Here is a 17,470-nt window from a genome sequence, read left to right on the forward strand (position 1 = left end):
TACATATAGGTTCCCAAAAGCGAGACCGATTGCATTGCAAATGCTTGTTCTGGATCAATGTTTCGGCAGACCCTGGTTAAGTGAGCACTCTATCCAGTTGTAGAATCTTTCATCGGCGATGACTGGATTGGTGTCAGGGATTGGTTTGGTCTTTTCAATTTCCAGGGCCCACTTCTCTAAAAGAAGTTTGGACCATGGACGAGATAAAACTTGTGTTGGACGAGTTTATCGGGCAACATTTACAGGGGTCCAGCAGAAGGAGATTAAAAAGTGATCTGACCAGGGGAGAGGAATGGGCTCTTTCCCCGTTAAATCCTCCAGGTTAGAAAAGATGGGGTCGAGGAGGTGCCCTTTAACATGGGTCGCAAGCAAGACCTTCTGAGACAGTCGATAGGCCGCAAGGTCACGAGGCAATTCTGTTGCGGGTCGAGGCAGTAGGATCATCGAAATGCAAATTAAGATCTCCTAAGAGAGTAAAATTAGAAGCATTACTTGCAGAATTAGCAACGGTTTCGAATACAGATTTACAGAATTGACCAATAGACCCATGTGGGCGATAGATGAGAATACCTGACAGCGATAGAGTGGGGGTAAATCCAATTGAGAAGTGAGAGGTCTCACAATCTTTTAATGTGCTGACGAGAAAGCGGCAGCTCAGATGGTCTTTATAATTAATATCGATTCCACCACCTTTACCTGTCATTCTATCCAGCCTCTAAATTAAATAACCCAGGAGGAGCGTTTGGACAATATCAGGTTCTGAACAAGAATTAAGCCAAGTTTCTGTAAGAAACAGAACTTCTGGATCTAAATCTTTTAAGAGGATGGAGATCCCTCCTGTGTGTTTAGGCAATGATCTGCAGTTTAGCAGGAACAATTTGTATAATTTCCGAGACAGTGGAGGAGTGAAAGGGATGGAAGCAATTTAAACAGACAATGTGAGCAGCCAACAGGGGACTCGCTGAGCGAAATGGAATGGCCGCAATTTGGCCCTAGGGTTCTATTTAGCTGTTTGAGCTGCATCTGGGGGGAAGGGGCAGGGGTTCTGGTCCCTGGCCCAGTTGGGCGCGGACGGGTTTGCCTTCAGCGTGCTAGCGGCGTGCCCACTGTGCACGTCCGCTGTGTGGTCGCATCATCTGGCGCATTTATAGCCATGAGCAGAGCAGGGGTCCAGCTGCTAGAGCGCTGACCCGGAAGACTGCTCGGAAAGTGCGAGTGAAGTAAAAAGCCCACTTCCTCTCTGAGCCATAACACAGCTCCCCCTCAATAGCAGCAGTACAACAAAAGTTAAAACAGGTAAAACTTCAATAAAACAATAAGGCTCCTAGCAAGTGTTTAAAGATGCTTTCGGGTACCGCTGCATGGTCGCGTCATCTGGCGCATTTATAGCTGTGAGCAGAGCAGGGGCCAGCCGCTAGAGCGCTGACCCGGAAGACTGCTCGGAAAGTGCGAGTGAAGTCAAAAGCCCACATCCCCCCTGGGCTATGACACAGCTCCCCCTCAATAGCAGCAGTACAACAAAAGTTAAAACAGGTTAAACTTCAATAAAACAATAAGGCTCTAGCAAGTGTTTAAAGATGCTTTTGGTTACCGCTGCGCGATCACGTCATCTGGTTCATTCATAGCCGTGAGCAGAGCAGGGGTCCAGCCGGTAGAGCGCTGACCCGGAAGGCTGCTCGAAAAGTGCGAGTGAAGTAAAAAGCCCACTTCTCCCCTGAGCTATAACACAGCTTCTCTTATAGCAGCAGTACAATAAAAGTTAAAACAGGTTAAACTTCAATAAAACAATAATGCTCCTAGCAAGTGTTTAAAGATGCTTTCGGTTACCGCTGCTCGGTAGCGTCATCTGGCGCATTTATAGCTGTGAGCAAAGCAGAGGTCCAGCCGCTAGAGCGCTGACCCGGGAGACTGCTCGGAAAGTGCGAGTGCAAGTGAAGTAAAAGGCCCACTTCTCCCCTGAGCTATAACACAGCTCTCCCTCAAAAGTAGCAGTACAACAAAAGTTAAAACAGGTAAAACTTCAATAAAACAATACGGCTCCTAGCAAGTGTTTAAAGATGCTTTTGGTTACCGCTGCGCGGTCGCGTCATCTGGCGCATTTATAGCCGTGAGCAGAGCAGGGGTGCAGGCGCTAGAGCACTGACCCGGAAGACTGCTCGGAAAGTGCGAGTGAAGTAAAAAGCCCACTTCCCCCGAGCTATAACACAGCTCCCCCTCAATAGCAGCAGTACAACAAGAGGTAAAACAGATAAAACTTCGATGAAACAATACGGCTCGTAGCAAGTGTTTAAAGAAGCTTTCGGTTACCGCTGCACAGTCGCGTCATCTGGCGCATTTATAGCCGTGAGCAAAGCAGGGGTCCAGCCGCTAGAGCGCTGGCCCGAAAGACTGCTCGGAAAGTGCGAGTGAAGTAAAATGCCCACTTCCCCACCTGAGCTATAACGCAGCTGCCCCTCTATAGCAGCAGTACAACAAAAGTTAAAACAGGTAAAGCTTCAATAAAACAATAAGGCTCCTAGCAAGTGTTTAAAGATGCTTTTGGTTACCGCTGCGCGGTCGCGTCATCTGGCGCATTTATAGCCGTGAGCAGAGCAGGGGTCCAGCCGCTAGAGCGCTGGCCCGAAAGACTGCTCGGAAAGTGCGAGTGAAGTAAAATGCCCACTTCCCCACCTGAGCTATAACGCAGCTGCCCCTCTATAGCAGCAGTACAACAAAAGTTAAAACAGGTAAAACTTCAATAAAACAATAAGGCTCCTAGCAAGTGTTTAAAGATGCTTTCGGTTACCCTTTGGTATGTTACCTTTAAGTCAATAGTGGTGAAGTATTTGGCACCATCCAATTTCGCAAGCAATTCTTGAACTTTGGGTAAAGGGTGACACTCTACCACAATCTGTATATTGACCGATCTCAGGTCAACACACATGCTGAGTTCCACATTTTTCTTTTTAACTTGAACAATGGGCGAAACACACTCAGATGCATCCACTGGTTCTATCACGCCTTTAGCGCACAATTTTGTAATCATTTCTGACAATTCCCATCCTACTGGTAATGGAACCAGTCTCAGTTTGTGTTTAGTCGGTACAGCATTTCCTTTAAGTTGAGTTTTATGGGAAAACCAGGAGAGACCAGAGGCAACATGGAGGCGGATGGGGAAATGAAAGGCCGATGCAACACAGGAAGCGATGTAACAGCAACAAGATGTGTGCTTGTGTGGTGTTTATCACGCACCCACTGCAGTCACTGTTTCCCCTTCCTCAACTGCTGTCACATTGAGCACACAGGAAGTTAAACTTGTGAATAAGGACGTGACATCGGATTTTTAGATAAAAGATGCCAAAATGCCGGGACGCGCACCTCGAAGCAGACGATGTGACGGGAGGTGGAGCGGAGGGCGCGAGGCAACCCATGAAGGGGAGTGAGATAAACAAGGAAGTGAGAGACAGAGAGGGCCTTCGGAGAGATACTGAGGTTCTGTAATTCTCGAGACTGACTCCATTTTATTGTGCCACCATTTTGTGTTGCCCTCACGTAGGCCTGTGAAGGTAGCCTGGCGAACAAAGTGGCTTGGCCTTCTTAGTCCATGTATACATTAACTAGGTTTCTTTCTGACTGTGGAATGAACTGTAAGAAACTGACCTCTTCATCTGAAACTGACCTCGCAAAGCCAATTTCCCTGATCGATCTTTGTCTGAGATTGCCAATCAAGATACTGTACATGTAATCAGCGTTTCTCCCATACTCTGTACTGTAACATGTAAAACAACCTTTTTTTCTGTCTCTCTGAGCAAGTACACTCTGAGACCCGGCTCGAAGCAACTAATTCCCGAGATAACCATCTTTTGACCCTTGGTGACCGTTCTCGGCCCCTACAGCTGTTTTACGAATCACCCTCTTCAACACACAAATGCGCCCTGTTGTAAATTAATTTGACCAAGGAATGGCTATGCCAGCTGACCTATAGGGTCGGGTAAAGAACACGACCTTAGGGAAGGAATTTCTATTACCCATTATCCGGTATCTTGTACAAAGAATGTGTTCTTGTGGATGATTTGTATTTTTATTCTACATGAAGGGGGTTGTTGCTTTAGGGGATTCCAGCGCTACAAAAGACTGTGAGCCACGGATTGAAGTGGCAGTCTCCTAAGAACCTACTTACGATGTACTTCTGGGACAACTGTACCTAGCTGCAGCTAAATAAATTGAAGTTCCTATGCTAACAGAGTGTTCCGTGTCTCTGTAATTTGGAAGGTGAACTCAGAAGATTTCAGGCGTACCCTGCGCCGCCGGGCCTGACAAAGCCTGGTTCTTCAAATGGTGCCCTCTGTGAGGCGGCTTCAGAGGACGTGGGTCCAGCCCGAGGATCGTGAGGAGCCCCGCCAGGAAATTCCGGAGGACGCGCACCATGTGATCGACCCCTGCATGTCGTAAGTGGATCGAAGGTTTTTACAGCGTGGCTTCTCCCCTCTAACAGCTGCGAAGACCTGCTGCCCTGACTGCCGCCACACTTTGGCCCTCTTGGTATTGGTATGGCGAGACATTAGAACGGACCTCTGTTGGCGTGGGAATCATCTGGATAAGTTAAGTATAGTGGCCACTCCTTTGTCTCTGTTTTGTTTTGTTCGACTTTTGCAAAAGCCGAAACCGAGGGGTGAGTGCAGTTTGTGTACCATAAAGTGACTAATTAATCCCCTTGAAGTTTGTAAGAAACTAGTGTGCTAACGATGCCTGGTTTTAATAAGTTTGGTAAAATGGTTTGGTTTTGGTTTTGATAGGGAGTTCCGGCTGGAGGACTCTTGTCCAATTCCTCCGGTTGGAACTATGTGAATTAAATTAGCCGGCTCCCCTAGAGGGAATACCTAAATAGGTTTAGGTATAAAAACATATTTCTTCCTTGGTGATTCTGTATCCCCAGGGAATTAAAATATGGACATAATACATACAAGGATCCTTTGTTCTGCGCAATCTTATGATAGTAGATATGCAGAGCGATTTATTGGTGTTCTGCCAGCCAAAGCTAGTGAATTGAGTGTATCTTGGCTTCTTGGAAATAAAGGTCTGTGGGGCTGTTTATGCAGTCTTTTGGAACACTATTGAGAAGCGCTTCTTGTAAATATGACTTACAACTAGTATTTACAAATCGTTTAGTTTAAGTACAGTCTGTGGGCTGTCCTTTGTTTCTGTCTTGTGTATTGATCTGTGGGTTAAATGTGTGTTTAAATGTCTATGTGGTTTTCCCATTAGTGCAACTTCTGTAAGTAAATAGCGATGGCGCTATTTATGAAATAAATGACTAAAGCTCGCTGTATTGTGTGTCCTGAGTGTCTGACCCCTTTCTGTTTATGTCTGAAATGAGCTCAATATGTGTTTGTGGTTTTTCTTGATGTTGTCAGTCTGTTAAGCAAAATGTCAGTTAATTAATTAAGTAGAAATTAAGTAAAAATTCAGAAATGAACCATGTGATATGCTAAATAGCTATATGTTGCTCTTTAATTTATAGAGTAGGCAACTATGCACATGTACAAGCTGTTAAATGCTTAAAAGATAAAAGCCAGGAATGTTTACTCAAGCCAGGACTTCGCCCTCAGTTAAACACGGGTGGAACTTTGCATTTCAGGCTGTTGTTTTAAAAAAAAGGTTCCAAAACTACGGTTCATTATTTTGTATTACAAGAAGACATTTCAATTAAGGGTTTCCTCTCTTCAAGCATTTTTATAAGCATATTGTTGGTTCTAAGGTTAGAATAATTGTTCTTTAAAAAAAAAAAAAAAAAAAATGGCGCAAGAATTTGTCATGTTTCAAGATAAGCTTCTGTGTTTAGGCTTATAAATAAATGTGTCTAAAATGATAGGCAAGGGATGCAGCTTGCTTTTATATATGGACCTTTCAAAAATGATTGGGTTTATTAAAAATAATTATTAATTATGAAAAAGAATTATTAAAAATAAGTGCTTATAAATTCGTTTTTTAATATTTATAAAGCTTAATACTCATACTGTGACCTCCTAGCATTAACATTTAATTTAAGTTGTGTTGAACCGCAAAAATGAGAACATTTGCATATGGAATTTCACTTGGCGCAGGCGTAAAAAACTCATTTTTCTAAGGATTTACATGAGATATGTCTAATGTCCAATCTCTGCAATTTGTAAAGAACATTCTGAGGATGATTAATATGTAGCACAATTATAGGATATTTAATTTTAAGTGCCCCAAATATCAAAGTCGAAATTGGGTAAAATAGACTATTTAAACAGCATGTTTGCCCTTTACAATAGCTTTAAAGTGCTTTAGGCTTCAGTAAATGCATATATTTAAGTACAATAAAAATTTGCAGGTTGTTCCCAGTTGGGGTTGCTTTTAATGTCTCAGTGAGCCAATGTGCCCAGTGCAGAGGTTTGGGTTTAATATCAAGATTGAAGGTTATAACTCTAGCTGGACCTATTGAGACGTTCATTCATTTAAGGTTGATGAAATGAGTACCATTGCATAGGGTGGTAACAAGCATTTGTTCTAAAGCTGGTATGTTGTGTTGTTGTGTTCTGTGAATTATTCACAGTAGATGTTTTTGAGTCTGGGAATAGGAGTGGATTGTGGCCCTTAAAGGGAGTAATATATATATATGGTTTGTGGTTTTGGATAGGGTTGGTTATTGCAAGTTAGAAAGAGTTAGGAAGGTTTTTTTGTCTGTGACAGCTTCAGGGTGAAGAGAGAGAGGGCTGAGGAGAGGCAGATTTTGACCTTGAGGTCAGTAAGGTGGGAGTTAGAAGTGAGTGTAAACAGATGGAGAAACCATTGCTTGGAAAAGCTTCCCTGACAAGAAGACATTAATGCTTGCACACTATAGGAACCTTGAAAAGTGATGGGGGCCAGGAGTGCTCGCAGTGGCTGGTTCCGCGCTGAGGTGCTATTTTTAGCTTTTCTGATAAGATAGGACAGCCAGAATCGTTAGGGAGCCCTGTCTGTTCCCATATTGTTCAAGAACAAATGTGGCATTAGCCTCAGACAAAACGTAAGATGAAGCTCTTTCTTAGAATTCTGTGGGCTACATGCCTAGGTAAAAACGATCAGCAAATTAAGATTCATTTTTTGGGGGGAATTGTGGCGCAAGGGAACACGGAGTGTCTGTGAAAATGTTTTCCTTTTAGACAGTTAACATTAAGGTGGCTTAACATGCTTACATGTTTTAGTCATTGCAAAGTTGACAAGATGGTTCCAGTTAAGTGCCACTAGGTTTGTATTTTTTTGTCAGTTGTGAGGGAATAATGGTGAAATGAGCGCCCTGAATGACTATAGGCAGGGAATCAGGGTGAGAGAGGACTAGAAAGGACTGAGAATGTTACAGTAGGTGAAGAGGAGTAGTGAAAAAGCAGGGGTTAACAGCCAAACAGCACAGCGATGGTCCATATCATGGGGTGGTGGAACGAGTGCTCCATATGTCCCTGATCAATGTACAAATTGAAAAAAAGGAGGGTGCTGTCAGCTGTGTGTTGAAACAGATGTGTTTTTGCATAACTTCTTTGGAAAGAAATGTTTGTGTTTATTTTTGTGCATTTTGTCTTTCTATGAATTGTTCCAGCTGATCCTGTGTGTCAGAAGCGACACAGTCAGTTGTTTTGACAGCCGGTCACCACTCTGGTGACCTGCTGTCAAAAGAAAAGAGTAAGGAGATGGAATATTATTTTTGAGCCTGACAAATTAAGCAGGCCAGAATATTAGTTGTTGAGTTGCAGTTTCATTGTGCATAAAGTACATGACATAGTGTTGTGCATCACCGTTCATTTACATATGATATTGAAATGTGTCTATGCTTTCTGTGCTTGGTATACAGCAGGTATACCTGATGGCTTTGGTATACAGCAAGTATACCTGATGGCTTGGCATGTGTGTTTTTATTTTATGCACGTTTTTTATTTTTGCGTTGTGTTTACGCTTTTGCTTTTAATACTGTTACAAGCTCCCCTGTGTTGTGAGGGGATGGTCATGACGATGCCCATCGCTACGCAACAGTTGGTTGGACTTGTTCTGGTTACTAAATTTCACAGATATGATATTTCATGCTGTGAATATGACAGACAACACTTCACCAGTGCATGTCTATTTGGCTATAATGGTATTGAAAAAAAAATATATATATATAAACAAAAGAGATATACAGGATTAAAAGTGTGTCACCTGCAGTTAGTCATGTTACTGCTCCTTCCTTTAAGGGACGAGCAGCCTAGATTGATGTTCCCTGATTAGACCCCAAGGATGAACTATAAATCTGTGGCTCTTGCTAAAGGTGACCTAACTTTCCTTGTGATATTGCACTTCTACATGTAGTCATAAGAGACACCAAGAGTTTCTTATTTGCTATCCTGAGTAACAGGATTGTGATTTTAAGTGGGTATAGTGCCCCCTCCGGACAGGTGACTAGGGAAAGGAAAATTGTAGATCAGATACCAGAGACCTAAGAATTATTATTAATCCCAGTGACCATGAGGAGATGTTGTTTAGCCTGTGTATTGCATGGTGCACTTGCTGCACAATTATTAAAGGGAGGTATCTGCATGCCCCTGATAAATTTGTATCATGCATTTCCCCTTTTGAGGTGTTCTAGATAAGGAATGTAGGAACACACAGATGTAGTCATTTAAGAGATGTTTATCCCATTAGAAAATCATGAAATGAATATTTGTAAATCCAAGAGGGACTGGCCTATCTGTAAAACTGGTGCCACTATGAACCATGTCCAGTTGTACTAATGATACCAGAATGTTTAATTGATTGATTATTGAATTTGCCTTTTGGATTCCCCTCCTTTATATCTGTCCCACACTCCCCTTGGAGCAACCTCTTTCTCTATTAGGAGCATTTAATATGGTGATCTGTTCTAAAAGTCTCTTAGTTTTCTCTGGTCTGTATCATACCCTGTTCTCCTCAGGTCTTGAGCTGATCATGCATCTAAACTGACACATTTTCACTCTGACTCCTGCAGTCCCACATTTTGGTGGGTCAGCACTGATTACAGCTCAGGCTACTGCTGCCATACCTTTTTGATGGTGCACTGTTCACACACATGTTGTGACTGATAAAGGAGAGACTGCAACATGGTCAATCTCCTTGTGGCTTAATTATATTGAGATTGGATACAGACTGTCATGTAGCAGATCCTATAGGCTGGCACACTGCGTGTTTGAGTGTTAGTATGAGTTACTGTGATACGTTTGGCTGGCTGTCACTCTTAGGGTCTTGAGATGATCAGTGCTGCCTTCTTTAATAGGTACCTACTCTGAAATTGATTCTGGGCTTAACTTCACCTCACAGAGCTACTTTGAAGGTACTGGCGAGCTACCAGTGGCTCCCGAGCTACTCGTTGGAGACCCCTGGACTAGAAGTACTGCCTTTGCCTCTTATGAGAGTGACAGTGCATTCTAAACCAGAGTTGTCCCATGGCTTCTGGCCACCTGCAGAACATTGATTTAAGCCTAATTCCCATCAGTGACAGCTACAGATGAAAGGCGGACGTCTTGGCCCTACAGTCCCAGCACCCAGAAAGTAGCAAGGCTGGACAGCGATCGCCAGCGTGCCATCAATGATATCCCCAAAGCATCGTACTTGCTCCATCAGACGGCGTTGGACATCACAAAACCAGAGTTTCAGTGTAAAAGAGCGAAAGAGAAGGATCCCTGTTGTTGATGGCAGGGCTGGTTTGAGGCTTCAGTTTTTTTTACCTGTCATGTGCGGGTAAACTCTGACAGTGTGGAGTCCCTTGAGCCCCTTGGCCTGGGTTTTGGCCACCCCCGTCTCTCTTTTCTTTGCTCCAACGGAAGGGCAGTGCACCGGAGGATCTAAGGCACTACATGATGAAAGGAAAATTAAATGAAAGAGCAGCCCAATCATCCTCTGACACTGAATAGCGAGTGTTGGAGCCTGAAAGTGTTGCTGAGCGTGAAAGTCTGTTGCTCTTTCCGATTAATAGTACTTTGGTCTGCACAAGATGATCTGTGCCCATGACCAACGAAGAGCACAATATCTGTAGTGCCTGCCGCAGAGGAAATATATTGGTGCACTGCTTTGAGACATTGAGACTTTCGAGTGAGCTGTGAGTGTTTGCCAGGAGGGCACTCCAACGGATACTGAGAAGCACTATTTTCATGGAAGGCCTGAATGAAGAGGCCCAATGCGGAAGAAAACAACAGAAGCAGATTTGATGGACGATAGAAGCCTACCAGAGAGGCTTAGAACGGACTTTGGCATAGTTATGGCTGCACAAGCGGTTCCCGTGTAATTGCATAGAATGGGTGTTAGGAGACTGATTCTTATTGTTTTGCTGGCATTGTTTTAGAGTAGTATTCTGTTTAGTAAAAGCAGAATGAAGTCTATCCTCTGTTGAAGAGTATCTTCATTTCACCTGAGAGCATTGATAAGGATCGCCACTGTTTCACCTGAGTATACAAATAGTCACTGAAATGCATAGGAGTCCTGAAAAGGTTCGCTAAATAATTTTAGGATTTGCTTTTGCCTAGGGTTGTGAAAAAATAATAATCCTGTTTGTAATAATGGTCATTACTTTCTTCTGCTATCTGAATGTTAATTATGACTCGATGCTTTGTTCTCTTTGTATCCCTGTTGATAGCTTACATATACCTGCTTAAATGAAATGTGTAGAATGTAAAATGCTCACCTAGCAATAAATTAGGTTATTGCCTACGTAATGGCAAAAGGAGGGTCTGAGGTTCTGTAATTCTCGAGACTGACTCCATTTTATTGTGCCACCATTTTGTGTTGCCCTCACGTAGGCCTGTGAAGGTAGCCTGGCGAACAAAGTGGCCTGGCCTTCTTAGTCCATGTATACATTAACTAGGTTTCTTTCTGACTGTGGAATGAACTGTAAGAAACTGACCTCTTCATCTGAAACTGACCTCGCAAAGCCAATTTCCCTGATCGATCTTTGTCTGAGATTGCCAATCAAGATACTGTACATGTAATCAGCGTTTCTCCCATACTCTGTACTGTAACATGTAAAACGACCTTTTTTTCTGTCTCTCTGAGCAAGTACACTCTGAGACCCGGCTCGAAGCAGCTAATTCCCGAGATAACCATCTTTTGACCCTTGGTGACCGTTCTCGGCCCCTATAGCTGTTTTACAAATCACCCTCTTCAACACACAAACGCGCCCTGTTGTAAATTAATTTGACCATGGAATGGCTATGCCACCTGACCTATAGGGTCGGGTAGAGAACACGACCTTAGGGAAGGAATTTCTATTACCCATTATCCTGTATCTTGTACAAAGAATGTTTTCTTGTGGATGATTTGTATTTTTATTGTACATGAAGGGGGTTGTTGCTTTAGGGGATTCCAGCGCTACAAAAGACTGTGAGCCACGGATTGAAGTGGCAGTCTCCTAAGAACCTACTTACGATGTACTTCTGGGACAACTGTACCTAGCTGCAGCTAAATAAATTGAAGTTCCTATGCTAACAGAGTGTTCCGTGTCTCTGTAATTTGGAAGGCAAACTCAGAAGATTTCAGGCGTACCCTGCGCCGCCGGGCCTGACAAAGCCTGGTTCTTCAATACGGAGGCAGACAGAAAAGTGCTCGGCCGAAAAGGCGAGACCAGGCCAGAGTGAACTCAGACGCCGCTGCAGTGACAGCGATACGAGACATGGAGTGAGTTCTCTGGAGAGAGCAGAGAGTGACTGAGAGAGTGAGGTGAAGAGGCTGAGCTAGAGAGGGAGCACAGGAGAAGCTGGAGAGGTTGGCGGATGATGCTCATTGGCTGGTCATGGAAGAGGGACCGGTGCGGCAAGGCCTGCTCCACCTGCAGCAGCAGCAGCAGCAGACCTTCGGGAAGGTAGGTGCTGCTGCTGTGTGCAGTGAACGATTCACTCCACGATTGTGGGGGCGGATGTGTTACCACGTGTGTCCTCGGACAATGGGGGTCTGGATTGCATGTGCCAAGAAGAGAGTCTTTATGTTAGTATATATAAAAGGTAAAACGTAAATGTAGGGGGTTAAAGGAGAAGTGTGAAGAGAGGCCCCCGAATGGAAACAAGCGGTCTGCACTTTTCAAGCACTCGTGCTTGTGGCGGCATTAAGCTTGTGGGAGTGAGCAGTGGCGAGCAGGGGCCATATGTCTGTAGTTAATGTGGCCGCGCCGCTGCTCGCCCCCGCAAGGTGGATGCCGCCACGAGTGCGAGTGCTTGAAAAGTGAAGACCGATGCCTAAAGGCCCTCTCCTAGAGCAACGCATGCGCACTGCCTAGGCGAGACCAAAAAAAAAAAGAGTGTGTATGACACCTGCTGTGAATGACGCCTCTGATCAAGTGAGGTGTGGACATGAGATTTTTTTATCATTTTTTTTATAAAGCTTCAGACATGTAACCTGCAGTGTAGTTCCTAATTTTTGAGCCTTTTTACATGCTTATTCTGAGAGAGTCCCCAGTTCCTGAAAATATGACCCATCTCGGTGTGTCAACCCCCTTACTACATCGCAGTTCTAGGGTTGAAAGGGGGATCATGTAATCAGGAGTAGACCTGAATCATCAGTATCATGCGAGAGTGGGACAGCAGGACAGGTGTCCCCAATGCTGACCAGCAGGCAGGACAGAATATCTGAGGAGATGACTGAAAGAGCAGGGGCAGCTGGCACGGATCGGGGGTGGAGAGGTACAGGGGAGGGGGGTGGGAGGAGAGGGTAAAGAAAAAAAAACGTACCTCCTCGCCGCGTCTCCCCTCTGTCGTCTCTCCGTGTCTCTCCCGGCCAGAAAAGGAAGCACCCAGGCTCCCCTAAACCACTGGTCTGATCACTGTGGTTCAGCGCTCAGCCATGGACTGGGAGCCTTGGCATGTTCTCCACACAGGCTGTAATGCATCCTGGGTGGAGAACATGTGAAGTGCGCATGACTGTTAGGCCGGCCCAAGAGTCCCCACTGCTCCTTCCCCTGCTCTGAGAGCAGAGCAGCTCCGCCCCACAAAGCTGCAGCTCAATAAAAACCTGCTGATCACCCACTGGAAGGGTGTGCACAGAGCACTTCTATGAATTACAATGTATGATATTATTGTTAAAAAAAATGAATCTGTTCATTCCCTTAAAGTGCTTAGTGAAAGCAATATAGGTGGATGGTTTATTTGTTTTGACTGGCAGTAAAGGATAAAGGCCGGGGAATCCGTTAAAACTACATCATCATCTAATTTTAAAGACTGTCAAGTGACTTAGCCTTGACCAAAAGCAAGAGAGTGATAAGAAACCTTCGGTTTTTAGTTATGCAAATCAGCACTATAAAGACAAAAAAGGGAATGCAAGGCATTAGGTGATATTAAGGCGCTAGTGGGATAACAGCATGTAAGGCAGGTGCATTGGGTGCAAGCTGTTTGCAACTCACACATCTCTGTGAATCATGATTTGTAGGAGAGACATGAGCCCTAAAACCAGAGACATACTGAAAGTGTAAGACATGAGATACCCGATTGACTCATACATACCCTGCACCCCTGGGCGGCCTCTTCTATGGGATGCACAGTGTGAGACCTGTGATCCCTGGAGCGGTCGCACACCACGCAGATGAGTTCCTGATCGTCTTGGCAGAACAGCTTCAGTGATTCCTTGTGCTTCTCACACAGCAGCTCCTTTGTTGCCTCCTTTTTAGTGTTCAACTGCTTGACCAACTCTACAACATTGCGCAACTGTCTATTGGCCAGAATTCTTTTTTGAGCAGATACTGTGAGACACTGGGGACAAGAGAAATCCGACTGCAAATCTCTCCAGCTCAGACCCAAACATGAGCGGCAGAAGTTGTGTCCACACGCCGTGATCACTGGATCATCAAAGTAATCAAGGCAGATGGGGCAAGAGGATTCCTCTTTTAGAGTCAGTATTGGATCTACGGCAGCCATGTCCTTGTGAAAGGAAAAGAAATGTTACATTCATTTATTGGCACAGCTAAAAGATCATGATATAGCAACAACTATGAAGGAAAAATTAAAACCCATCACACTGACGCATACAACTTCTTGAACATTCCTTGTGTTTTGGCAGAAGACACTAAAACGTATACGATCTAAGGTACCTTTGCGTCTCAGTCTGTTTAATGTTCTACCTAACGCTGGTATTTCATTGCAGTCTTAGCATACACATACAGAGAATGGTGTTCCATTTCAGTCAAGGGTCCATGGACTCTACCTATACTTGTCTTCTGAGAGATCATTAAGTACCTTTGTGGATATAGAGGCTTTGACTTTGACTGCTTTAAAAGAAGCTACTAATTGGCTTGTTATGGTACTGCACCTAGTGCAAAGAGCAGCTCTTCCAATGATCAAACATGGCAGTTACTTTCAGAATAGGACTCCTACCCTAAATCATCAACACAGGCTGTTGATGTACTTACGAGAATCAATCAGCACAGCCTGCTTAGCAGCTCTGCATGGATCACACTCAAGCTATTTGGAGAACAAATTAACCTGGGAGGAAATGGAAAAGCCTGTAGAACCTAGAGTTTGGTGCTGATAATCACAACAACTAGTGTTACGACTGTATTGTGATGCATGTTTTCGGAGTTAGGTCTTTGTGTTACTTTGACTAGCACTGCATCCTGCACATTTACTAGTAACTTCCAGACACACATCTTTAGAAATGTACATATCTAACTCTATCTTTATCGAATTTAAAAATACAGTATTAAAAATTCCTACAAATTCATCAGGCATTTCAGAGAATAAGAATTTCCTGCATTAGTTTGCCATATATTTTTACTACAAACACACATAATTAATATAACATATTTTAATATAAAGTGATCTTTTCTACAGAATATACTTAAAGATGCTAAATTGCACTAAAAACTACCGTTTCTGGATGAGCAGAATATTTCTAGCAATTGTAATTAAAATGTCGAATGACTTCATTGCAAATAAAGTGTCTTGTGCTTCACTACGTGCTCTTACCCCATACTTCTCAAGTAACAGACGCAAAATCCTTTTCATGCACGTTTACTAAAATGACCTCTACCTCTTCAGAGCACTACAATTCTCACATCCTATTCAAGTAGGCTTTGGCTCAACTAGGGGGCAAGGAGTTGGTGTTAGTGATGGTCCGGCACAACCAGATTGTTGCCCCTTAAAACCTCTGCATCCGTTTGCCAAAGGGGCGGGGGAGAGTTCAACAACACACTTGTGTTTACATATACTCTTTTTTTTTTTTTTTTTTTAAATTTGTATTTTTATTGAAGTACTTTAGTTACAATAAGGATTACTGGTCAAACATATACAGTATCAAATACCATAAAAAACAGCTTCAACATAAAGGATTCTCACATAATAAAGTTAAACATCATCCACTAAATAACCATCAGTCCGAATCAAAAAAAGAACCCCAAATTTTATCAAATTTTCTCCCACCTCCCACCCGCAGAGCATAAATTTGTTCACTCTTTCTTACTCTCCTCATTTTCTGTATCCACTCTAATTTACTTGGAATCTGTTTTGTCCGCCAGTTTTGCAGTAGTAAAGATCTTGCAACTACCGTTACTATATACAATAGTTTAGTCAATTGGGCGGATATTTTAAGATCTGAATCAAAACCATATAGTATCAGTTTTTCATTAAAAGGGAGCGTAATTTTGAAATTAATCTGGCAGAACACAAAAATATCGTCCCAAAATTCCCTTATATTGGTACAGTGAGCCATTACGTGAGACCAGTTGGCGGAAATGTGCTGAGTACATCTGAAACAGTTTGAAGGATAGTTTGAATACATTTTGGAAATGGCAGCAGGAGTACGATATAATAACCATTTCCCCAAAAATAACATTCTTCGCCAATTAGCTCCCCGAAGTATATTAAAATTAAAATGGTTAATGGTCTTCCAAGTATTCATAGATAATACATGGTTTTCTTGTTCCTTCCATTTTTTAATTACTTTTTGACTTAAATCCGTTTCCCTACTATATGCTAAGCAACGTTTCCATTCCCCTGGTCTCTTTATACACTCATTTATCAAGAGATCTTTAACCAATTGCGTTGGTTGATTAAGCTGTTCAATATCAAGTTGGCCCAAAAATTTAAAAATAGTATTATATGACAAAACCAACAAAAAATTTGTCTGAACAAGACTTGCCATCTCTCTAGGAGTTATCCAGCCTCCATTTTTTAAAAAATCAGCTACTTTACTAAATCCTACTCTGGCCCAATTGTCCACTATATCCGATCTACCTTTAATACCCATCAGTGGAAAAATACTGGACAGTGGAGTTGTTGCATTAACTAGTGGGAGTGAATATCTATTAAACATAACAGTACGTTTTTTAAGAAACCATAAGAGAATCTTATAGCGAACTAATTTGGGGGATTTAAAAATCTGCAGGGGAGGGGGTTGCTCATTTTCAAAACAAATTAGATCGAAGAAACAATTAATAAACAAATTTTGACCTAGAGTTTGATTCCTGAATCTCGACAGATACTGTATAAAATAGGCATTATAATAATCTCTAATATTTGGCAGAGAAAGTCCTCCTTGATCTAAATCAGCATAGAGAGTATTGATTGCTATACGAGAAGGCTTCTTTGCCCATACGAATGCAGAGAACATAGATTCAATCTTGGAAAAATACGTTCCTGATAAAAAACAAGGAATAGTAGAAAACAAAAAATTAAATAATGGAAGAATGGACATTTTTATCAGGGCAACCCGACCCAGGATTGATAGTGGCAGGGAGTTCCAGCGTGTAAACATTAAGCGGATTTTAGAAAGAAGGGGATCGAAGTTAGGCATATATAAGTCCGTAACTGACTGTGAGAAATAGACCCCGAGATATCTTTTGGGTTTAGTATTAATGCAACACTTTAGATCGGGATGTATTTCTGGATCTCTGTTCCCACAAATCAGAATCTCTGTTTTCTTTTTGTTTATCCGGTAACCCCCTAAGGCTTCGAACTCTTCGAAGATCTGAAGCATCTTAACTTGCGAATGAAGCTCAGGTTTAATTAATAACATAATATCATCCGCATAAAGTTTGATCTTACTTATTGAAGGAATAGGGGGAGAGATATTAACACAGTTCCTTATTGCAGCCGCAAGGGGCTCAATAAAGAACGCAAACAAGACTGGGGATAAGGGACATCCCTGTCTCGTACCTCTCTTAACGAAAACAGTACCGACCATTACCGTATTTATAATAATATTTGCTTTGGCCATAGTATACAGATTTCGAATTAAATTTACAATTTTATGGGGAATACCAAAGTGCCTTAAAATAATAAAAAGTGTCTCCCAAACCACCAAATCAAACGCTTTTTCTGCATCTAATAACAAAATCAATGCTGGGATCCCTCGTGTCTCAAAATAATCTAAGGCATCAACTAAATAATGTGTGTTTGTAAACAGTTGCCTTCCTGGAATAAAACCGTTCTGATCCGGGTGGATCAATTCTGTTGAGATTTGATTCATGCGCATTGATATTAATTTAGTAACGATTTTATAATCTGTG

The 17,470-nt window shown here is 42.7% G+C and overlaps 1 protein-coding gene across 2 annotated transcripts in view; it reads right to left on the minus strand.

The window, feature by feature from the left end:
- LOC146771199 (E3 ubiquitin-protein ligase TRIM39-like) overlaps nucleotides 1-17,470 on the minus strand; it is a 155,735-nt gene that overhangs the window by 132,023 nt on the left and 6,242 nt on the right. For both annotated transcript variants that reach the window (XM_085640306.1, XM_085640305.1), the window contains exon 2: nucleotides 13,473-13,886. In XM_085640306.1, coding sequence (XP_085496432.1) covers nucleotides 13,473-13,883 — 411 coding nt within the window. In that variant the 5' untranslated portion in view covers nucleotides 13,884-13,886. The remainder of the gene's footprint in view (nucleotides 1-13,472; nucleotides 13,887-17,470) is intronic.

Source organism: Triturus cristatus, unplaced genomic scaffold, assembly GCF_964204655.1.
Source record: "Triturus cristatus unplaced genomic scaffold, aTriCri1.1 SCAFFOLD_231, whole genome shotgun sequence".
Classification (NCBI taxonomy): domain Eukaryota; kingdom Metazoa; phylum Chordata; class Amphibia; order Caudata; family Salamandridae; genus Triturus; species Triturus cristatus.